We start from the raw sequence: 24,477 nt of genomic DNA, 5'->3' as shown, positions 1-24,477 counted from the left end.
TTATCTGAATAGCGTTTGTGGATATCACGAGGTGAGAGGAACGAGGTGAGTTGGGAGCAGACAAAGCCTGATTTTGGAAAGAAAATTTTGCAGTGGATAATCCATAGAGCTTTCAATGTCTTTTCTTTGTTCATCCTCTTAGCTTTTCCCTCCCCTGGACCCAGCCTTCTGGGAGAAAAGCCGGAAAGTGGTAATGCTAGCACATGCACCCAGGCCAACTGTGCACACAGAAAGCTGGGAGGCTGAGGCAGGCTGGGCAGAGGTGAGCACGTGGATCCATCTGCTCCCTGTGTCATGGGCGGATGCGGTAGCGGATGGGCACGTCGTGTTCCGGCTGCATCAGACCGAAGCCATACCTGCTGAGGTCAAACTCAGGGATCTCCACATCTGCGTTGATCAGCTCCAGGTCCAAGTGCACCAACACGAGGAACACAAATCTGCAGAGAGATGGCATGGAAGGTGTGAAGGAGAGGAGTAGGGCAGGGGGTTATTGGGAACAAGGCAGGGGAGCCATGGCTGCCTCCTAAGTCTGACTCCAACTTTGAGGAAAGTGAGGAGAGGAGTGAGGAAGTAGAACAAACGCATTTGCTGCTCACCACATTTGCCAGCCCCCTGTAAGGTTAGGCAGGCCCGTGGATGAGTTCTGGTGAATGGGCTGTGTGCAGAAGTGGCCTGTGTCACTCCTGTGTCAAAGCATTCACGAGCCAGTGTGTGGCTCTCCAGCTGTCCCTCCTGCCTGGCAGCCATGCAGGCTTCACATTGAGATGGTGGAGCCGAAAGAGGGAAAGAGCCTGGCCCGAGTCTGTGCACAGAGTGGGGAAGCCGTCCAAACCCACAGCTGATACCATGTGAGTGGAACTACACCTCTGCTGCTAAAAGCCACTGAGACTCGGCAGGTGCAGAGCTGAGCCTGTGCTGATTAATATGGCGACTCCTGTGGATCCTCCAGCCCACACCCTTCCCCACCTTTTTCCAAACTCCTGGAACCCTCACTGTCTATCTTGGCCAGGGCTGCTGCTAACCCTTAGGTGTCTTTGCGAGATTAGAAACAGGCATCGCTCTCTCAAGACATTTTACTGCTGTCTCTGAGAAAATTGTCCTAAATAGACCAACTTTGCAAGAACAAGCACTCTCTACTGCCATCTTCTGGGAAAAGTGTCACAATAAATATTCGAAGCTGCCATGCCTATGATGTAATCAGTGCCCCCATAAATGTGGAGCCAGCCCTACGGGGGATGTCAACGGTTGCTGCCTCCCTGCCTCATCTTACCAATGCCCATGTTCGTAAGGGTCAGGAGAATATCGTATGACTCTTTTCCCACCACTATTCCCTACCCCAACCCAGGTGCCCGATGCAGGACTGAGCGCATGGTGAGGATTCTTTTGTCTCACTGAAGGAGTGAAGAAGAGGGCAGATGAAGAGAGAGGGGAGTTAACACGCTGGACAGATCTGTGCTGTGCCGCTTATGGGAATGTGGCCCTCGCCAAGTTCTTTCCCACTCTGGGTCTCAGTTCTCCCATCTGGTCAAAGAGGGGAAAGGCAGGTTGAGTCTATTCCAGCTCTGAGGCTGTGGGAAACTAGAGGGTGAATTTCTATGGGATGGCGGTTTTGTGCCCACCCCTGGATTTGAACTCCTGCACCTCCACTTCCTGGGAACACGGCAGATGGTCTGACCTGTCTAGACTCAGTTGTAGATGGACCAGCAGGGTTGTCATGACAATTCAGTGAGATAAAAATAACAACAAATTAGCTAATTTATTGGAACACTGTGCGCTAGGCACCATCTAAGCATTTAGTACCCGCTATCTCTTTTTATCTGTCCAAAAACTTGATGAGGTAGGAATGCCATTCGTTCTGCTCTAACACTTGTTTTGAACAGGTGAATTTGTTCCAATAGGATTGATGTATTAGGGCACCATTTGAATATAATGCAAATTTCACATTTGCTCATGTGCAATTTCACTTGTGAGAAACATGAAGTGAATACAAAAAACTGCACCCAGCTGAACCTGGCTGTGCAGAAATCCATAAAACATACACATGCACACAACTAAGCATCGATCTACAGCCACATTTATTACAGCATTTACATAGTTCTTAGCCATGTAACATGTATAAAACTTTACTACCATTTTTTACTGGGTTCTTCTCTCTTTTTTTTTTTATTATGTCACTGATGAGGTTTTTGAGTGTTGGGCCCCAGTCCCTCTTTTCCCTCAATCCGTGCAGTTTTTTCTTTCTTTCTTTTTTTTTTTTTTTTTTTTTTTTTGAGACAGAGTCTCACTCTGTCACCCAGGCTGGAGTGCAACGGCGTGATCTTGGCTCACTGCAAGCTCCGCCTCCTGGGTTCAAGAGATTCTCCTGCCTCAGCCTCCTGAGTAGTTGGGATTACAGGCACGCTCCACCACACCCGGCCAATTTTTGTATTTTTAGTAGAGACGGGGTTTCACCATGTTGGCTAGGCTGGTCTCAAACTCCTGGCCTCAAATGATCTGCCCACCTCGGCCTCCCAAAGTGCTGGGATTACAGGCGTGAAATCCCTGCAGTTTTTGTTGCATGATTTCATGCAGCAAGGTGATTTTAAGGAATGCATATGAGCTGTATTATGTTCATAATCGACTCCGTTTTCTTGAGGAAACTGAGGCCAAAGGTTTATGTAACGTGCCCACTCACTTAGCATAATTCACGCACAATAATGATATTAATAATTATTACAATAATTAACATTTTTCAAATGCCTGCAATGAGCCAGGCAGTGGGTTAAGAACTTAGAAAGATCCAATTCATTTATCCTGACACTCCTGGGGTGTAGTTATAATCAGAACCCTCATTTTACAGTTGAGGAAACAGAGGCTCAGAAGGTAATCCAGCTTATGATTGCACAGGGGCTGGACAGGAGGACAGGGCAGATGTCATAACCCCTGGTCCAATCTGTTTGTGATCCTGGTGGCCAAAGCTCCTGGGGTTCAAAGGAGATAATTTATGAGGCTCTCGGCCCCACAGGCATTAAAATAACCAAGTAGGAACAGTGAAGTTCCGCCAGTTCCTGACACGAAGTTCTGAACATGCAGCAGCAGCTGCAGACGGACAGCTATGGTCAGCTGAAAGGAATGTCCAGTATTTGGAATCTGGACACCAGTCTTGGAGGGAAGAACCTGCTGCCAGATCTGATTATTTCGAAAGAAATCCGAAATCTGGCTTTTTTACATGAGCTCTCCTGGTTTTTAAAAGCACACAGTTGTAAAACCACAAATAAGAGATGGCTCACGGGCTATCCATGTGGAGCCTCTGCCAAACCATTCTCCTGGCTGAGCCCTCAGTTCCAGGAGAGAAGAGCGCATGCCAACCAGGGGATCAGGAGCCACCCTGGCCCCACCCTGGCCGCCCACTTACTGTTTGATGCTGTTGATGGCGTAACTCCTCCCCAGGCAGTGATTGTGCCCCGCCCCCCAGGGCATATTGTAATTCTTCAGCCGTTTTCCATCCTTGTAAAAGTCTTTCTTCTCTGATCCGTCAGGGTTCAGGAATCGGTTGTATTTAAATACCTGAAATAGGAGGAAGGTCCTTTTCTGACCCCATTCCCAGAACAAGCCGACACCAAGAAAAATGTATGAGGATGTTCATGACAGTCATGTTTGTAAGAGGGAAAAACTGGAACCATATACAGGTCAATTGATAGGGGATTGGTTAAAAAATTATGGCAAAAGGTTTGTGTGTACTGACATGGAAAGAATTTCTACAATTGGTTGTTGAGTGAAAAAAGCAAGTTTCAGAATAGTATATATTGTATGATCCTATACACACACCAATCTTTTCATGGCGTGTGAATGTGTTGTGTGTATGCCTGTAAAACCATGAAAACAATTCACAAGGCACAGTCCAAACCATGGTTAGAGAACTCTGTAGAACTGGAGAAGAAGGGAAATATATAATTTTTTACATTTAAGTATATATTTCTCTGTATTTCTTTATACTCTATGATATATATTACTTTTGTAATGTAAAATAAAAGAAATTAAAATATTTTTTAAAAAGAAAATGCCAGTTTCCTTTGGTTACACTGCACAGTGGTAAGCCAAGGGTTGTACCTGAGCACAGAGCTTGGCATGGAGTAGCTGCTGACTGAAAGATGGGTGGAAGGATAGGTGAATGAACCAGTGGATAGACTAAGAGATGGAAAGATGGATGAATGGATGGATGGATGGATGGGTGGATGGGTAGATGGGGTGGATGGACGGATGGGTAGATGGGTGAATGAATGCGTAGATTGATGGGTGGATGGGTGAATGGATGAATAAATGGATGAATGGACAAATGGATGGATGGATGAGTAGATGGGTGGATAGATGGATGGATGGGGTGGATAAGTAGAAGAATGGGTGGATAAGTAGAAGAATGGGTGGACAGACATAGGAGTGAGTGGGTAGATAAATGGGTGGGTGGATGGATAAATGAGTAGATGGATGAATGGACAGATGGATGGATAGATGGGTGGATAGATGGATGGATTCATGGGTAGGTGGGTGGATGAAAGGGTAGCTTGGTGAGTGGATGGATGGATGGATGGGTGAATGGGTGGATGGATAAATTAATGCATGGGTAGATGGGTGAGTGTGTGGATGGATGGATGGATGCATGCATGCATGGATGCATGGGTGGATGGATAGATTAATGGATGGATGGGTGAGTTTGTGGATGGATGAATGGATAGATGAATGCACTCAGATCTAGCTCATCCCAAAGTCACTGATTTTTCTCCCACAGACTCCATATGACCAGGCGCCCTTGCCATTTACCTCTGGGTCTGTGTAGATTTCTGGGTCTCTCTGGGGGCTCAGGAAGGGGAAGAGGAGGAGGCGGTCACCACGTCGTAGGTTGAATTCTCGCCCATCTGCCATGGGCATGGCCAGGTCCACCACAACCTCGCGGGTGATGAAGGGGGCAGCTGTAAGCCTGAGGCTTTCACTCAGCACGCTGTCTGCATGGGGCAGGCGCAAGGAAGGGTCAGCAGGCTATCCCTTCACCTGCTCATATGCCAACCCCAGCTCTTATTTTACAGAGGAAGATGAAGAGGCTCAGAGAGGGTGCCTGCCTCACCCACACAGTCACACAACAAGGTGAAAAAGGACATATGATGACATGTGGTCTCTGTGGTCCCTCAGAGACCCTTGAACATGAGGGTATCCAGGTAGGACCCCAAGAGAAGTTGTGAGGGAAGGTGGGAGCTAGGGAAATATCAGAAGGCTGGGGAGAGAGTAGGGCCATCAATCTCTGTTCCTGCCTGCCTGGCATATATTTCTCTTCTGGAAACGGGCCCCTGATTTTCCTCTAGGGTCCACCCCTTTCTCATTCTCAGGGGTTAGACTGCTGATTCTATGCTCAACTCCTGGGATGGGGCTGTGACTGGCCAATCAGAGCATCCCTCTGAGCCCTGTGATTGGTTCAGTATGGACACATGACCCAAAGAAAGCCAATGAGACACAGTCTTGGGACTCTTGGTGAGAACATTGTAAGAAATACAGAGTCTCACAGAGCCAGAAGGAAGTCAGCCTTGAGCTGCCAACAGCTACTGCCAGCCTGAGACAGGAGCCAACCCAGTGGGAAACAGGGCTGAGAGGTGGAGAGGAACTGAGTAGTCCTGATGACATTGTTAAAGTGCCTGGATCCACCTGTGCCTGAAGCCAGTCCTCTGGGCTTTTTAGTGACATGTCTTAAAGTACCTTTTCACCTCAGTCAATTGAAATTAGATTTTCTGTCACTTGACCCCTAGCTGAGACTGCAGTATGGAGATGCCAGGTGTGTGAAGATAGGAGGCTCAGGGAGACCCCAGGTTGGAGGACACTGATGGACCCTGGAAGACAGGAGCCCATGTTGGGGAGGGCTTTGGAGGTCCATGGTGACGCAGTCTTAGGGGCTATCTTGGAGGGTCTGACCATCTCACCGAGCACAGGTGTGCTGTCTAGAACCTTCTGTGGGAGGGTGGTCATTTGCGAGACAGGCTGCTCTGCTTGCCAAAGGATACTCTCGAGCTCTCCGCGGACAGCAGCCAGGGCTTCAGGATTCTTGAGAAGGAAGAGCAGGAGCCAGAAGGCAGCGGGACCCATATTCCCCTGCAAGGAGAAGGGCCCCTGTTATGCCATTATGAGGGCAGAGCTGACTCATCTCTGCCGGGGACATGGCTCAGGCCAAGACAGAGGGGCCAGCAGGTCTGGGCTCCCACTGCTGCCAAACACCCGGGCATGACCAGTGTCTATCTCCAGCCTCAGGACATGGCCAAAACTGCTCTGTGGCCCAAAATACCTATTTCAAGGCCACTCGTGGCATCCCTGACTGTGTGCAAAGTCACTAATCCTAGGTCACACAGGTAATCTTTATAGCTAATCAGCAAAACAGTGTCAGTAATAGGAACAGGATGTATCAGTTAAGACTGTTCACATCTGAGAATGATCACATTGTTGGCCCCAATTCTTCACCAATCCCAGAATCCACACTCCTTACCATGTGAACTTGCTGTTCGTCCTATTCAAGAGCCAGAGTGTATTTCCCCTGCCCTTTGAATTTATGTCAGCCATGGACTTGCTTTCGCCAATAGAATGAGGTGGAATTGAAGGAACAGCCACTCTATGCCTAAGCCGCGAGAGACTTTGTGTTTCCACTTGCTCGGCAAGCCCACTGATCTCAAGAGGAGGATGAGAGACTCATGGACAGAGCTGAGCTGCCCCACTGAGCCAGACCCACAGACCCGTGAGTTAAATAAATGCTGATGGGTGTATGCCACTGAGTTGTTGTGGATGTTTGTTATGCAACAATAGCTAACTGGTGCAATATCTAAGGATTTGCTTCCAAATATAATCATTCTTGATGTAGTCTGGGATGCAAAAAGTTCCCTATATGCTTTGTATCTTAAAATTCTATCAGTCATTTGAAGAATAAATGTGTGTGTGTTGTGTACGTATAAAACAAAGCCGCAATCATCAGTGATGACTGAAAGCTATGAATAAAAATTATTTAAACTTCCCAATAGATAAACACTTAGGAAAATGAGTGGAATTTCTTGCTTCAAGGTTTCAGTCTTAGCTGAACATTTTCACACACATTTTAGCCTCAGCTCTTTGGTATGTGGCTAAAATGTGTATATGGCACCCTTTAGTGATCCAGATAAGGGAAGAATACTGACTAATCTCAATTTGGGGGAAGGTTTTTGTCTGCCGTGACTATCCTATTCAATCATAATAATGGAATATTAAATCATCATTAAATATCATGTTTACCCACTAATTTCATTACAGACATAATTGCACATGGGCAAAAGGACATATGCACAAAGATAATTATTGCAGTGCTCATGTAATTGAAAAATGCTGGAAACAACCTCCATGTCTATCAATAGGATATCAATGAGATAAATGAAGATCCATCCATTGGATGATGATGCAGGAAGTCATTAAAAAGAAGCTGGCTCTGTGTGTACTGATGTGGGACTGTAGCCAAGACACACAGAAGCATGCAAACAGCAAGGTGCAGGGTGGTGGCTCAGCATGCTGCCGTTTGTGTGTTTGTTTAAAGAGAAATATACATGAAGAAGTACAGACCATCTCTTTTTTTTGAGACAGGGTCTTGCTCTGTCACCCAGGGTGGAATGCAGTGGCACAATCGTAGTTCACTGCAGCCTCGACCTCCTAGGCTCAAGTGATCCTTCTGCCTTAGCCTCCCAAGGAGCTGGGGCCACAGGCACGTGCTACCTAGCTAGGTTTTTTTTTTTTGGTAGAGATGGGGGTCTCCCTATGTTTCCCAGGCTGATCTCAAACTCCTGGCCTCAAGCAGTCCTCCTGCCACAGCCTCCCAAAGAAGCATAGACCATCTCTAAGAGACACCAGAAACGGGTAACTGAGGTTACCTTGGGATAGAAGCTGGGAAGACAAGAGGATAGGGAGGAAGGAGGCTGACTTTCCTTGCAAATACCCTTTTAAACTGTTCCAAATTTTTTAATGGACATACTAATTTTAAGTGAAACAGAAGCCACCCAGGCTGGAGTGCAGTGGCGTGATTGTGGCTCACTGCAACCTCCACCTCCTGGGCTCAAATGATCCTCCTACCTCAGCCTCCCAAGTAGCTGATGATACAAGCATGCACCACCATGCCCGGCTAATCTTTCTATTTTTGAAAGATGAGGTCTCACTGTGTTTCCCAGGCTGTATCCAAATGATTTCTATAGTGATGTACAATGTCATGAGAAATGCTCATGTTACAATATTAAACCAAATAGAAGGTTAGATTAAAACAGCTGCATGATCTTAACCACAGAAGAAAATCCTATGGGGAAAGGCTGGAAAGAAATGCACCATAGCATCAATGATGGTGAGATAGATTTTGCCTTCCTCTTTAGTGCCCGCGAGGCCATGAGGCCAGGAGGCACCACACTCCTCTGCTCAATACTTCCATCATGCAGATGCCATTATTAGGCCTTTTACTGAAAAGAAAAACGAAGTACTCCCTGGTCACTACCCACTGCCCAGCATATAGTGGAGGCTCACTGATATTTGTCAAATAAACATCTGTGTCCCTTTGGATTAGAAGTCGAGCTCCAAGACAGCCTGGGGGGTGGGCTGGAAGATCCCTGGACTGAGACCAGGTAGAGGTGGGTTCAAATCCCAGCTCCCCATTTTCTGTGACTGTGGACAAGTCACGTCCCCCTTTGGGTCTCAACACTGGGGGTAACATTGCCACCTCTTGGGTGGCCGCAAGGGTCCAGTGAGGCTGAATGCAAGCAATCCCACAAGTGCTGAGCCCACAGTAGGTGCTCAGAAGTGGTTACCCCTCCCCCATTGGCCCCTCCCCTGGATTTGAAAACAAGTAGGGGGGGCCTCCGGCCCTTTCTGAGAGTTCCGCCAGCACCTCAGGTCCAGCTGACACAGCAAGGTCACTTGCTGTCCATCACTTAAATAGCCAGGCAAATGCGGGTGATAAATAATTCAACACTGGCTTAGCTCAGCGCCAAGGCCATTTTATCTGGCCCAGATGGTTAGATGGGGGCCACCGCTCATTAATTACCAAGCAGGAGTGGAACACATGGCGCTTGGCTATCTCTGCCTGCAGGAAAAAGCTGTGGCAAGTTAGGGAGGTGACCAAGACCTCCTTCTACCCAACTGCACAGATGTGAGTGTGAGTGTGTGTGAGTGTGTGTGTGTGTGTGTGCACACAACCATAAGAGATCCTGAATTTGCCACCCTGGAATTTGAGCTTTCACCCCTGGAGCCTTGCCTCCGTTTACTCAGGAAGACACTTCTTGTTTGTCCTCATTCCCTCCTACTGCAGCCAAAGGCCATGACCCAGCAGTGCCACCCGCTGTTATAGCTTTCCTGTGAATGGCGGTGGCTGACCTCTGGGAGGCACTAACTGCGGGTCAGACCACACCCTTAGCAATTTGCGTGCCCCTTCTTGTTGCCTCCTGACCACATGGCCCATCAGTGGAAGTGGGGGACTTCCGCTGCCCGCGCCTGCCTGCATCCACTTCCTTGTCTGTGGGTAACAACACCCCACTTTCCTTCGTAGAACCACCTCCTCTTAAATCTAAGTCCATGTGGGTCATCCAGGACTGACCCATCCTTCAGACTTCAAGTGTGGGCATGGGATCCAGGTGGAGGCCCTGAGTGATCCACGCAGAGTGGGGCATGTGACATGGGCTGGGCCAGTGAGTATCAGGCTTGGGAGCTGTGCTAGAATTTAGGGGAAGGGAAGTCCTCCTCCATGGGATTGCTAAATTGCCTGGAGTTGCTGGAGGCCATTGTAGCCATCCCTCAGCGGAGACCCTCTGAGGATGCAGCCCAGCAGAAGAAGGGAGACCTGAGGAATGGGGGTCACAGATTGTGTTTCTTTTAGTTTTTATGATTTAGATGATTCCAACAGAATAAAAGAATATCCCAGGCCGGGCGCGGTGGCTCACGCTTGTAATCCCAGCACTTTGGGAGGCCGAGGCGGGCGGATCACGAGGTCAGGAGATCAAGACCACGGTGAAACCCCGTCTCTACTAAAAATACAAAAAAATTAGCCGGGCGTGGTGGCGGGCGCCTGTAGTCCCAGCTACTCGGAGAGGCTGAGGCAGGAGAATGGCGTGAACCCGGGAGGCGGAGCTTGCAGTGAGCCGAGATCGCGCCACTGCACTCCAGCCTGGGTGACAGAGCGAGACTCCGTCTCAAAAAAAAAAAAAAAAAAAAAAAAAGAATATCCCAAGTGTGATAATGATGTGTTACTGTAGGTCATAAGTTGTAACAAATGTGCCACTCTGCTGAGGGACACTGGCGATGGAGAGGCGAGGCATTGGGAGAAGGGGGCTAAGGGAGATCCCTGCACCTTTCCTTCAATTTTGTTGTGAAACTAAACCTGCTGTAAAAATAGAGTCTATTTAAAACAAACAAACAAAAGCCCTACGTGCAATGTGGGATTGTGGATTGGCTCCTGGAAAACGATATTAGTAGAAAAACTGGGGCAATGTGAATAAAGTATGGACTTTAGTTACTAGCAATGTCCCAGTGCTAATTTCTTAGTCTTGATGAACGTATTGTGGTTATATGAAAACATATGTCCACACAAAAACTTTTACATGAATGTTCATGGCAGCATTATTTATAATACCCAAAAGATGGAAACAACCCAAATGTTCATCAGCAAATAAATGGATAAACAAAATATGGTATATCCATACAATGGAATATTATTCAGCCATTAAAAAGAATGAAATACTGCTACATGCTACAGTGAACCTTGAAAACATAATGCTAAGTGAAAGAAACCAATCACAATAGTTAGTATACTATATGATTCCATTGATATGAAAGTCCAGAATAGAAAAAGCTATAGAGACAGAAAGTAGATTACTGGTTACCTAAGAACTGGGAGGAAACAGACATGGTAGATAAAAGGTACAGGGTTTCTTTTCTGAGGTGATGAGAATGTTCTAAAACTGTAATGATGGTTGCACATATCTGAATATATCGGAAACCACTGAATTGTCTACTTTATATGAGTGGATTTGGTATGCATGTTATAGTCTGTATATTATAGCTCAATAAATATTTTTCAAGCATGAAAAAAAAAAAAAAACATTAGGGAAAGCTGGGTGAAGAGTATTTGGGAACTCCTGTACTATCTTTGCAACTCTTTTATAATCTAAAATTATTTCCAGATAAAACTACTGAAGACAAAAAACAAAAACAAAAACAAAAACAAAAACCAACCCTCTTTACAGATGGTGAAACTGAAGCCCAGAAAAGTGACTTGTTTGAGGTCACATAACTAGTTTAGTGACAGAGCTGAGATTCCACCCGAGTCTGTCTGACTCTCAATACTGTGGTTTTGCTTTCTACTCCATTGTCAAATGCCTCAAGGATTCTTCTCGATGATAACTATCTCGGCAGAGCTATCTGCAGGCCCAGCATCTCCCGTGGCCCCCTCCCCTACCTCTCAGGATCACCCAAGAGTTTCCAGGGATGTGTGGCTGTGGCTGCTGAGGATGTGATGGGGTGAAGGCCAAGCCAGATATGGGGAAGGAAGAGAAGGATCAGATGTGATGGATGGGGCTGAGGGATATCATGACAATCAATGGTTTCAGTCCTGGCATTACCAGCACCAATGGGCTCAGAGCTGGGAGGGAAGCCCGACCTGTGTTTGGAAACTCTCCTCCGTCTGCCCCACACCACCCCACCCACCCCACCTTCCCTTAGAGCCTCCTCTTCCCCTTGCCTGGACCTCAGGTCTCGGCCCACAGGGTCCTCCCTGGATGCCTGAGCCTCCCACTGTCCCTTCCATCACTCTGGGTTCCAGGTTCAGGGGTTCTGGATTCATGAAGCTGTTGTGAGGATCCTATGAGATGGTGTTTGCAAAGTGCTCAACAGGATGCTTGGCCCAGGGTAAGTGCTCAGTATCTTTTGAGATTATTATTCCTGACTCATCATCTCCGACCTGACAGCAGCAATCACAGCTACCATTTTTCAGCCTCTCTGCAGCATCTGACCCAGCTTCCCACTCCCGGCTCTCCCCCCACCTTCCTGGCCCCTCCTCCTCACCTTTCCCACCATTGGAGAGCCCCAGGGACGCCCCCTTCTTCACCCACTCTCGCCCGCATTATCTTCTCCAGTCCCGAGGATTTAAACTCCTCTATGCTGACAACTCCCAAGCCTGGACCTCAAACTTGAACTCCAGACTCTCTTCTCCAGGTGTCCACTCCCCCATCTCCATCTCAAATTCAACACACCCAAAGCTCAACCCCCAATCTTCTCCCTGAAACTTCCTCCTCCCGCCATCTTCTTCATCTGCCCATGGCTCTGCCATTCCTCCTGTCACTCAGGCCCAAATCTGGAGTCATCCTTGATGGCCTCCCCCAAGGTCCCATCCAACAGCAGATCCTGTTGACTTTACTTTGGAATATGTTCAGAATCTAACCACCCCCCCGACTCTGGCCCAGCAGCATCCTCTCTTGCCTGGATCCTGCAATGGCCTCCTCTCTGCTCTCCCTGCCTCTACTTCCCCACCCCCTACAGTCTCTTGTCAGCGCTGCAGCCAGAATGATCCCTCTAAAGCGTAAGACAGGCCAGGCTTTTCCCCTGCTCGGAGCCCTCAGCAGGCACCTGTCTCACTCAAAGTAAAAGCCAAAGCCCTCCCCACGGCCTACAGGGACCTGTGTGGTCTGGCAGCTCTGCCTCCCCACCATGTCACCCTCAGTCCTGCCTCAGGGCCTTTGCACTTGCTGCTCCCCAACTGGGAGCCTTCACTCTATATATTTACATGGTTCACCCCTCACTTCCTGCAGTCTCTGCTCAGATGTTACCTTTCAGTGAGGCCTTCCTGGGCCTGCCTTCCTGCTGCATCTCTTCTCCAAAGAACACATTCCTTCCAATACCTTTTTTTTCTTTTTTTTTTTTTTGAGACGGAGTCTCACTCTGTCGCCCAGGCTGGAGTGCAGTGGTGCCATCTCGGCTCACTGCAACCTCCACCTCCCCGGTTCAAGTGATTCTCATGCCTCAGCCTCCCGAGTAGCTGGGATTACGGGCCTGTGCCACCGTGACTGGCTAATTTTTCTATTTTTAGTAGAGTCAGGGTTTCACCATATTGGCCAGGCTGGTCTCAAACTCCTGATCGCAAGTTATCTGCCCACCTTGGCTTCTCTGTAAGTGCTGGGATTACAGGCGTGAGCCACTGCACCTGACCTCTAATACATTTTAGATGCTTACTTGTTTGTTTATTTATTTATTTATTTTTGAGACAGGGTCTCACTATGTCACCCAAGCTGGAGTGCAGTGGCACAATCATGGCTCATTGCAGCCTTGACCTCCTAGGCTCAAGCAATGCTGCTGCCTCAGCCTCCCAAGTAGCTGGGACTACAGGTGTGCACCACCACGCCTGGCTTTTCTACAAAAAAATAAGGTATTTTGTGTAGAGATGGGGTCCTGCTATGTTGCCCAGGCTGGTCTTGAACTCCGGGCCTCAAACGATGTCCCTCTCTAACCTCCCAAAGCACTGTGATGACAGCTTATGTGTTTATTAATTGTCTATCTTCTCCCACCAGAATGCCAGCTCCCTAAGCAGAGGGATTTTTGTCTGTTTTGCTCACCGCTCTATCCCCAGCTTCTAGAATGGGGCCTGGCACACGGTAGGTGCTCTAAATATTTGTTGAAGATGTTTCTTGAGCACTTGTTATCTGCAAGGCACAGTTACAAAATTGCACATGTATTCCTGCCTCCTTTCATCTTCACAACCATGTCTTGAAGAGGGTGCTACCATCTCCATTTTACAGATGAGTAAACCGAGGTGCTCAGAGGTTAAGTGACTGACTTGCCAGGAAGTGTCAAAGTCAGGGTTCAAATCCAGGCTGGGAGGTCACAGAGCCTGTGCCAGAAACTCCTAGGCCAAGTACCCTCTTGACTCCGCTCCCAAAAGGCTCTTGAAAAGTTTTCCCACCTGCCTGAATTCTGGACGCTGTCAACGACTCAACCTCAGAGGACATCTTGTCCCCAGCTCCCGCCCAGCTCTCCTGGCCCTGCCAAAGGCTGTTCCCTGGACTTTCTGCTACTCAAACCCCTCGGCCAGCATCCAGTTTTGCTGACGCAGGTCATTTCCACAAGGGTTCTGGAGACACTTTGGAGCTCCAAGTCATCTCTGCACATAAATATGTTATTAGGCACTGATGTGGAGGACAACTGCCAATTAATCCCAGCCCCCACCCCTTGCCAGTCTCTGCCTGCAAGGACAGTTAATGGCTCTGAGGAAACTAAAAATAAGCTGCAAGTCGATGGGAGAGGAATTACCCAGAAATGTCAGCCTGTGCAACTGTCACTGTCGAAGTGGGGCCAAGAGAAAGATGGGGCTTGGGGATCAGGAGAGAGGGCAGGAACCAGGCCTGGAGCCGCGCAGCATCGAAGGCTGCCCTCTTTCTCTCACTCCAATATCTGGTCCATGACCAAGTCCACTGGCTCTGTCTTCCTGAAATTTCCAAAATCTATCCACCTCCTCATCACCTCCATGGCCACCACCTGACCCTGCCACCACAGTTCCCTCCTTGTTGCCCTGTTTTTGCTTTTGCCCCCAAGATCCTGTCCCTCCTCTGCTCAGAACTCTCCTAGGCCTCCATCTCACCCAGAGAAAAATCCCAAGTCCTCATTTGTGAGGACCCACAAGGCCCTCAGTGACCTCTTCCCTCGGTCTCACGCCCCCTCCCTCACTCTGCTTCAGCTGTGTGATCCAACTCTACTCTGCATGATCCAACCCCAGGGCCTTTGCACTTGCTGTTTCCCTTATTTGGAAACTTCTATCCCCACATCTTCTCCAAGTCTCTGAATCTAGCTTTCTTATCATCCAGGGCTCATTTCAAATATCTCAGGGAGGCCTCCCTGACAACCCCAGCTAGAGCAAACCCGAAAGTCTCTCTATTCACAGCCCTGTTTTATACGCTACATATCATCATCTAAAATCGCCTTGTATATGTTTCTTTGACTCTCTGCCCCCTGTCCCCTGACCCCCTAAATGGTAATCAACACAACACAGAATCTTTGAGGCCTATGGTAAGTACTCAATGGATTTTTTTTTAAGAGGTGGGATCTCACTATGTTGCCCAGGCTGGTATCGAACTCCTGGGCTCAAGCAATCCTCTTGTCTCCCCCTCCCAAGTCGCTGGGACTACAGATGCACACTACCATGCCCAGTGTCTCAATGGAACTTCTAAACAATTCTTCAAAATAACTGGTCTGCACACTTCAAAAAATGTAAAGGTCATGAGAAACAATGAAACGGCACAGAAACTGTGCCAGATTAAAGAAAACGGGTTGGGTGCAGTGGCTCACGCGTGTAATCCCAGCACCTGGGGAGGCTGAGGCGGGCGGATCACGAGGTCAAAAGGTCAAGACCATCCTGGCCAACATGGTGAAATCCCATCTCTACTAAAAATACAAAAAATTAGCTGGGGTGGTGGCACACGCCTGTAGTCCCAGCTATTCAGGAGGCTGAGGCAGGAGAATCGCTTGAACTCAGGAGGCAGAGGTTGTTGTGAGCCGAGATCACGCCACTGCACTCCAGCCTGGCGACAGAGCGAGACTCCATCTCAAAAAAAAAAAAAAGAAAAAGAAAAAGAAAAGAAAACTGAAGAGTCAGAATGACTAAATGCAACGTGTGATTCTGGATTGGATGCTGGACCAAGATGAACCAAAAAGGACATTATTGAGACAACTGGCAAAACTGGAATACAGACTGTTTATTAGATAATGATCATGTATTTGGGCTCATTATCCTGAAATTGGTTATTGTACTGTGGTCATGCAGGAGATGTTCTTGCTTACACTCAAGCAATTAGGGATAAAAAAGCATGATATCTGCAACTTATTCACAAATTATTTCAATAAAATAATCCCAGTGGGGAAAAGACAGCATAAGAGAGAGAGAGAGAAAGCAAAGGTTGTAAAATGTTTAAAACTGGGAATCAAGGTGAGGCATATATAGGAGTTCATTAAACTATTTATTAAACTTTTCTATAGATTTAACATTTTTCCAATTAAAACAAAAACAAAAAGAAGCTGGGTGTGGTGGCTCACACCTGTAATCCCAGCACTTCCTGAGGCTGAGGCAGGCAGATCACTTGAGGTCAAGAGTTTGAGACCAGCCTGGCCAACATAGTGAAATCCCATTTCTACTAAAAATACAAAAATTAGCCAGGCATGGTGGCAGGCAACTGTGGTCCCAGCTACTCGGGAGGCTGAGGCGTGAGAATCACTTGAACCCGGGAGGCAGAGGTTGCAGTGAGCCAAGATCGAGCCACTGCACTCCAGCTTGGGCAACAGAGCGAGACTCTGTCTCAAAAGAAAAAAAAAATATATTGAATGAATGATTCTGTTTGTGATGCTGTTTGATAGTAAAGGAAGTCAGGGAACTGGTTTGGGTGGTGGGTATGTGTGCACACACCCACACTCACATCAGCATGCACTCACAAATGCACACCTACATACACATGCACACACAGGCATAGTCACGTGCACACCTGCACACGTGCACAGACATGCACACACACATGCGTTCATATCACAACCACACATGCATACCTGCACACACCCACTTGCACATTCACACCCACCTGTGTGGCCCACAGCTGCAGCACCAGGGCCCGTGCCTGCATCTCCTCTGACACACCCATCTCCTCCAGGTGCAGCAGGTAACTCTCCAGCCATTTGCTCCGGTGGGCCCGCGTGGCCAGCCTGGCTGGGGACAGCAGCTTCCACAGGCGACTTTTGACACTGCACATGTGGTCCTTGTCCCCTGCAGGGACAGAGCACAGAGAGTAGGGGTTACAGATTCACCATCCCACACCCAGGGCTGGCCAGGCATGACCTCCCATGAGGCCAAGGGTCTTTTGAATGTCACTAGTTGAGGGTGGGGAGTTCCTGTGGGAAAGAAGCTGCAGGACGGGCCCACAGCGGGAAGCCCTTTCAATACCGAATTGCTTATTATCTGTCTTACCCCCGGTAAAAAGATACAAGGGGTCTTGTCTCCTGCAGGTGGGAGCCCCCTCTATTTCAATCACCTCTATATCTCCCGCACCCAGCCTGTAGCAGGTGCTCAATAAATACGCATTGTATTAGTCTGTTTTCATGCTGCTGACAAAGACATACTCGAGACTGGGTTATTTATTTATTTATTTAAAAAAAGAGGTTTAATGGACTCACAGTTCCATATGGCTGGGGAAGCCTCATAATCATGGTGGAAGGTGAAAGGCACATCTTACATGGTGGCAAGCAAGAGAAAATGAAAGCCAAGCAAAAGGAGAAACCACTTATAAAATCATCAGATCTCATGAGACTTATTCACTACAAGGAGAACAGTATGGGGGAACCACCCCCATGATTCAATTATCTCCCACTGGGTCCCTCCCACAATACTTGAGAATTATGGGAGCTACAGTTAAAGATGAGATTTGGGTGGGGACACAGCCAAACTATATCATGCATTAAATAAATGGTATTTCTTTCCAGAGCAGGAGAAGGAACACTAAACACTGAGCAGCATTCTCCCTCCCCAGGGTCCAACCCCAGAGCAATGCCAGCCCATGTGCATGAGGAGGCGGCCACTGTGAGCAGGCTCAGCACAGCAGGAATCACAGAAAGACATCAGCAATAACCTAACTGGCACATTGGGCTGGAGTCTCAAACTCAACTCACTCCAGAGAAGGCAGGCCAAGTAAAAGAGAGAGGGGGCCAGAAAGGGGCCATGGCACTTAGCCCACTGACCAGCGTGGCCAGAGGGCCTGTGCTTTCAAAGGAAGCTGATAATCCAGCAATTATGTATAACCTTCTTATGTTTTTTAAGGTTAGGATCCAAATAAAAAGTTTTTAATCACTGTGCAGACCACAGAAGCATCTCTGAAGGTCAACTTTGGCCCACAGATGACTAGCGTGCAATCACCATTAAACAAACAATGGTGTGTTTATGTTCTGGAAAAACCATACAGCAGTGAAAGTGAGTTAGTACCTTTTACATACAGACACAGAGAGTTCCCAAGGGCAGACTGGTAAGGGGATAGAGCCGGGCACTGAAGAATGATACTATTTAGATATTATTTTCTTTTCTACTTCTTTTTTTAAAATAATATTTTCATGAACCATACATGAGACTTAATATACATTGTTTTAAAGCTCCACGGTAATGCTATTTATATGTACAAATATAAAGTTTAAAACAAAAATATAAAATATAAAATTTGGTTTTCTCCGAAATCACCCCTTGGAAAAGTGAGAGTCACTTTAGATTGCTCCGAAGTTTCAAAGTATTGGAAACTCCCTCACTGACTCTTCTGAACCACGAGCCGTGTTTCAGGAAGACTCGCCCCACCAGCAATTCTAAACCTGGCTGCACCTCACAGGGCGTTTGAAAGGGTCGAAAATGTAGGCTATGTTTTTTTTTAAAGTACGTTGGCTTCATTTTCAAATAATATGCTGAATATGTTTAACTTTTAGACTTCAACTTGAGCTCATTGTTTTACATTGAAATGAATGTCACTATTTCGGGTGACATTTCAATGTAAAGCAATGAGCTTAAGTGTTCAACTGAAACACATTATCTTCTTATGTTTCTCCACTTTTCAGGCTCTCTGAGGAATTACCTGGGAGCTCTTAAATCTCTGGATGCCCAGGTGCCAACCCCAGATTGATCATGTCAAAATCACGTGGGTGGGAACTGGGTGTCCAGAGGTTTAGGCCTGCAGGGCTCGGGCAGTGTTGAAACCACCTCAGTAGATGCCAACTCTGGATACTTCTAAGCATCATCTGATGGGATGGCTAAAAAAAGAGGCAAACAAATTTAACACAGCTTTAGAAATAACTGGCATTCTTTGAAGTCTGACCACACAACTGCAATCTTGAATATCACTGTAAACACGGCGTTTACAGATGACTTTAAAAAGCAAGGCAGGACCATTCTCCGCTTTTCGCCTGTGCCTAGAGCAGTTCTGAGTACATAGGAGGCACTCGATATTTGCACAATAAATGAATAATTAAGCAAAAGAGGTAATGCAGTATGAAAAGACAGCTGACAGGAAGTGAGAAAATATTTGCAAATAATATATCTGATAAGGGTCTAGCCCCCAAAATTATAAAAGAACTCCTGCGACTCAACAACAATAAAAAACAACCTGATTCAAAAATTGGCGAAGGACTTGAACAGATACTTCTCCAAAGAAGGGCTACAAATGGCTGATAAATACATGAAAAGATGCTCAACACAATTAGTCATTAGAAAAATGCATATCAAAACCACAGTGTGATACCATTCACAACCATGAGGATGGCTACTATTTAAAACACAGAAAACAAGTGATGGTGAGGACGTGGAGAAATTGGAACGCTTATGCATTGCTGGTGGGAATGTAAAATACTGCAGTTCCTGTGAAAAAGAGTTTAGCCGTTCCTCAGAAAGTTAAAGAATTACCATATGATCCAGTAATTCTAGTTCTAGGTATATACCCCAAAGAACTGAAACCAGAGACTCAAACAGATACTCGTGCACCAATGGTCGTAGCAGCATTATTCACAGTAGCCAAAAGGTGGAAACAACCCAAATGTCGGTTGATAGGTGAATGGATAAACAGAATGCAGTATATACACACAATGTATTCAGCTTTAAAAAGGAATGAAAGTCTGACACATACGCCAGGTGTGGTGGCTCATGCCTGCAAGCCTAGCACCTTGGGAGGCCAAGGCGGGCAGATTTCCTGAGCTCAGGAGTTAGAGAACCATTCTGGAACATGGTGAAACCCTGTCTCTACTAAAATGCAAAAAAAATAAAAATAAAAAACATTAGCCAGGAATGGTGGTGTGTATCTGTAATCCCAGCTACTCAGGAGGCTGAGGCACAAGAATAGCTTGAACCCAGGAGGCGGAGATTGTAGTGAGCTGAGATGGCAACACTGCACTCCAGCCTGGCTGACAGAGACTCTGTCTCCAAAAAAAAAAAAAAGAAATAGAAATTCTGACATATACTACAATATGGATGAACCTTGAAAATATTATGCTAAGCGAAATAAGCCAGACACAAAAGGACAAATATTGTATGACGTCACTTATATGAGATTCCTAGAAGAGGAAATTCAGAGACAGAAAGTAGAATAGAAGATATGTCGGGCTGGGAGGAAAGGCAGGTGGGGAATTATTGTTTAATGGGCACAAAGCTTTTGTTTAGAATCATGAAAAGTTTCTGGAAATAGATAATGGCATGGTTATACAACATTGTGAATATATTTATTGCCACTGAATTGTACAATTAAAATGGTTGAAATAGTATATTTTATGTTATATATTATTTTACCACAATTTTTTTAAAAGGCATATGAAAGTCATTTGGCAAAAATGAGTCAAAGATAGTGTTGTATAACAAAGAATTTGAATTCTGGCCGGACGCATGGCTCACGCCTGTAATCCTAACATTTTGGGAGGCCAAGGTGGGCAGATCACTTGAGTTCAGGAGTTTGAAGCCAGACTGGTCAACATGGTGAAACCCCATCTCTACTAAAAATACAAAAAAGGATAAGCCCGGCGTGGTGGCAGGCACCTGTAATCCCAGTTACTTGGGCGGCTGAGGCAGCAGAATCACTTGAACCTGGGAGGTGGAGGTTGCAGTGAGCTGAGATGGAGCCACTGCACTCCAGCCTGGGTGACAAAGCGATACTCAAAATACAAAAGAATTTGAATTCCAAGGTTTCAGTTACCCATGGTCAACCATGGTCCAAAAATATTAAATGAAAAATTCTGGACATAAACAGTCATAAGTTTTAAATTACATGCTGTTCTGAGTAGTGTGTTGAAATCTTGTGCCATCCTGCTCTGTCCTGCCTGGCAAAAAACACAGGATAAAAATATAGCAGTGAGCTGGGTGCAGTGGCTCACTCCTGTAATCCTTGGGGTTTACACTTGGGGAGGACGAGACGGGCAGATCATCTGAGGTCAGGAGTTCGAGACCAGCCTGGCCAACATGGTGAAACCCCATCTCTAACAAAAATACAAAAATACAAAAATTAGCCAGGCATGGTGGTGGGCGCCTGTAGTCCCAGCTACTGAGGAGGCTGGGGCAGGAGAATCGCTTGAACCCAGGAGACGGAGGTTGCAGTGAGCGGAGATTGCACCACTGTGCTCCAGGCTGGACAACAGAGCAAGACTCTGTCTCAAAAACAAAAAAAATAAATATAGCAGTGATTGGGTCGTGGATCAAATCAGTTTACATTTGTATATCCCTTAGAGCAGTGTAGAGGACACACTAAACCTTACCCAAGAGTTATCTATTGCTGTGATATATTGTTAGCGCAAAGCAAAGTGCCAGCAACCACATGTTTAGTATGCATTTGTGGAAAAAAAGAAAAATAAGAATATAGTCACATTCACTTGCACTGTGTGAAGGAACTCTAGAAGGATCCATTCAAAACTAATAAAACTAATCAATTATGATCAGTGGGAATTGGTGGAAGGGGGTGTGACAAGGAAAGGAAGGAGACTTACCACTGTTATTACTTAATTTTTTTCCAGCCTTACTGAGGTATAATTGACAAATGAAAATTCTTATTTAAGTTGTACAACATGATGTTTTGATACACATACACGGTGTGAAATGATTGCCACAATCAAGCTAATTAGCATATCCATCACCTTACATAAGTGCACGCTCACACGTGCATGCATGGTGAGAACACTTAAGATCCACTCTCTTAGCAAATTTCAAGTATACAATACATTGTTATTAACTACCATAACCATTCTGTATGTTAGGTCTCCAGAACTTATTCATCTTATAACTCAACGTTTATACCCTCAACCAACACGCCCCCGTTTCTCCACCTCCTGAGCCCTGGTAACCACTGTTCTACTGTTCCTCTGAACTCAACTTTTTTAGCTCACACATATAAATGACATGATGCAGTATTTGATTTTCTGTCTGGCTTATTTCACTTACAATATTGTCTTCCAAGTTCATCTATATTGTTACAAATGGCAGGATTTCTCCCTTTTTATGGCTGAATAACATTCTTTCGTGGATTTACACACACAGCAGTCCTGTCTTATCCACAGTTTCACTTTCCAAGGTTTCCATTACCCATGGTCAACCATGGTCCAAGAATATTAAATGAAAAACTCCAGACATAAACAATCCCTAAGTTTGAAATCGCATGCCATTCTGAGTAGCATGATGAACTCTTGAGCCATCCTGCTCCGTCTTGCCTGGGATGTGAATCATCCCTCTGTCCGGTGTATCCACGCTGTAGACCACACCTGCCCATTAGTCACTTAGGAGCCACCGTCTCAGTTATCACATCAACTGTCATGGTATGGTAGTACTTGTGTTCAAGTAACCCTTATTTTGTTTTTATTACAGTATATTGTTACAATTGGTTTCATTTTATTATGTTGTTAATCTCTTACTGTGCCTCATTTATAAATTAAACTCTATCAGGCCAGGCACGGTGGCTCATGCCTGTAATCCCAGCACTTTGGAAGGCCGAGGTGGGCGGATCACCTGAGGTTGGGAGTTCGAGGCCAGTCTGACCAACACAGAGAAACCCTGTCTCTACTAAAAATACAAAATTAGCCGGGTGTGGTGGCACATGCCTGTAATCCCAGTTACTCAGGAGGCTGAGGCAGGAGAATCGCTTGAACCTGGGAGGCAGAGGTTGTGTTGAGCCAAGACTGCACCATTGCACTCCAGCCTGGGTGACAAGAGTGAAACTCTGTCTCAAAAAAAAAAAAAAAATTAAATTCTGTCATAGTTACGTATGTATAAGACAAAACAGTATATACAGGGTTCAGTACCACCCATGGTTCCAGGCGTCCACTGGGGTGTCTTGGAACATATCCCCTGAGGTTAAAGGGAGGGGGACATTGTACCACTATCTCTGTATCTGTTCATCCACTGATGGACACTTAGTTTCCATGTCTCAGCTGTTGTGAATAACGCTGCAATGAAGTGGAGGTGCAGATATCTCTTCGAAATGGTGATTTCATTTCCTTCGAATATATACCTAGAAGAGGGATTGCTGGATCATGTGGTAGCTCTATTTTTGATTTTTTAGGAGCCTCCATACTGTTCTCCATGATGGCTATACCAATTTAAAATCCCACCAACAGTGCGAAAGAGTTCTCTTTTCTCCACATCCTTGCCAACATTTGTCATCTTTTGACATTTCTAACGGGTGTGTGGTGGTATCTCCTTGTCATTTTGATTTGCATTTCTCCAGTGAGTAGTGATGTTGAACACCTTTTCGTACCGTTGCCATTTGTATGTCTTCTTTGGGAAAAATGCCTATTCTGGTCCTTTGTCCATTTTGCAGACAGGTTATTTGGATTTTTTTTTTTTTTTTTTTTTTTGAGGCGGAGTCTCGCTCTGTCACCAGGCTAGAGTGCAGTGGCGCGATCTCGGCTCACTGCAACTTCCACCTCCCGGGTTCAAGCAATTCTCCTGCCTCAGCCTCCCAAGTAGCTGGGACTACAGGTGCACACCACCACGCCCAGCTAATTTTTGTATTTTTTAGTAGAGACAGGATCTCACCATGTTGTCCAGGGTGGTCTCGATCTCTTGACCTCGTGATCCACCCACCTCGGCCTCCCAAAGTGTTGGGATTACAGGCGTGAACCACTGCGCCCAGCTGTTATTTGGATTTTTTGGTATTGAGTTGTATGAGTTCCTTATATATTTTGGATGTTAACCCCATATCGGGTATGTGATTTGTAATCTACTTTATATTTTTAGTGTTTAAACCACGTGAAATAATTTTTAAAAGAAAATAATAGAAAATCTGTCAAACCTCCCAAAAATAATTTCCAGTGAAACATCATATACTGTAGAGATTCAAGGAGTTCAGTGCATATGGGAGTGAGTAAAAGATTCTGGAAAACTGAGCTTGGTGGCTCAACCTGGGGCCCTGCAGATGAGCAAAGCTGTGCTGTTAAAGGGGGAGTCTGCACAAAGCCCCCTCCTGAAATGTGGTCGTGGGAAGAAAGCAAATGTTCGAAATGGTTGCAGCACATTTATACAATTCACTACACACGTTCAACAAAACAGATAAGGAGAAACGCAACTATTTACTTCCATTCCTAATTATTTCAATATTTAGGTTGCCCAAAAAATCAAAAAAGACAAAATTTTAAAAATCTTCCCACTGGGAAAACAGAGGCTTGCTGTCTACTTGGGATTCCAGTACAATTTGCTATTTTGATGCTTTTTTCTTTTGAGACAAGGTCTTGCTCTGTCACTCAGGCTGGAGTGCAATGGCGTAGTCTGGCTCACTGCAGCCTCAACCTTCTGGGCTCAAGTGATCCTCCCACCTCAGCTTCCTGAGTAGTTGAGACTACAGGTGTGAGCCACCACAACTGGCTTATTTTTATTATTATTATTATATTTTGTAGAGACAAGGTCTGTCTATATTGCCCAGGCTGGCCTCAAACTCCTGAACGAAAGTGATCCTC

At 46.1% G+C, this 24,477-nt stretch overlaps 1 protein-coding gene across 1 annotated transcript in view; it reads right to left on the bottom strand.

The window, feature by feature from the left end:
• Positions 1-285: 285 nt before the first annotated feature.
• The window catches only part of PTGIS (prostaglandin I2 synthase), a 63,249-nt gene continuing 39,057 nt past the window's right edge, over positions 286-24,477 (bottom strand). Inside the window, exons 6-10 of the mRNA XM_055265220.2 lie at positions 16,614-16,795; positions 5,943-6,111; positions 4,798-4,979; positions 3,395-3,546; positions 286-437 (exon numbers count right to left, since the gene is read on the bottom strand). Coding sequence (XP_055121195.2) covers positions 293-437; positions 3,395-3,546; positions 4,798-4,979; positions 5,943-6,111; positions 16,614-16,795 — 830 coding nt within the window. The 3' untranslated portion in view covers positions 286-292. The remainder of the gene's footprint in view (positions 438-3,394; positions 3,547-4,797; positions 4,980-5,942; positions 6,112-16,613; positions 16,796-24,477) is intronic.

The sequence above is a fragment of the Symphalangus syndactylus genome, chromosome 24, assembly GCF_028878055.3.
Source record: "Symphalangus syndactylus isolate Jambi chromosome 24, NHGRI_mSymSyn1-v2.1_pri, whole genome shotgun sequence".
Lineage (NCBI taxonomy): Eukaryota > Metazoa > Chordata > Mammalia > Primates > Hylobatidae > Symphalangus > Symphalangus syndactylus.
The sequence above is the reverse complement of the archived record's forward strand: the minus strand, read 5'-3'. Positions and strand labels throughout refer to the sequence as shown.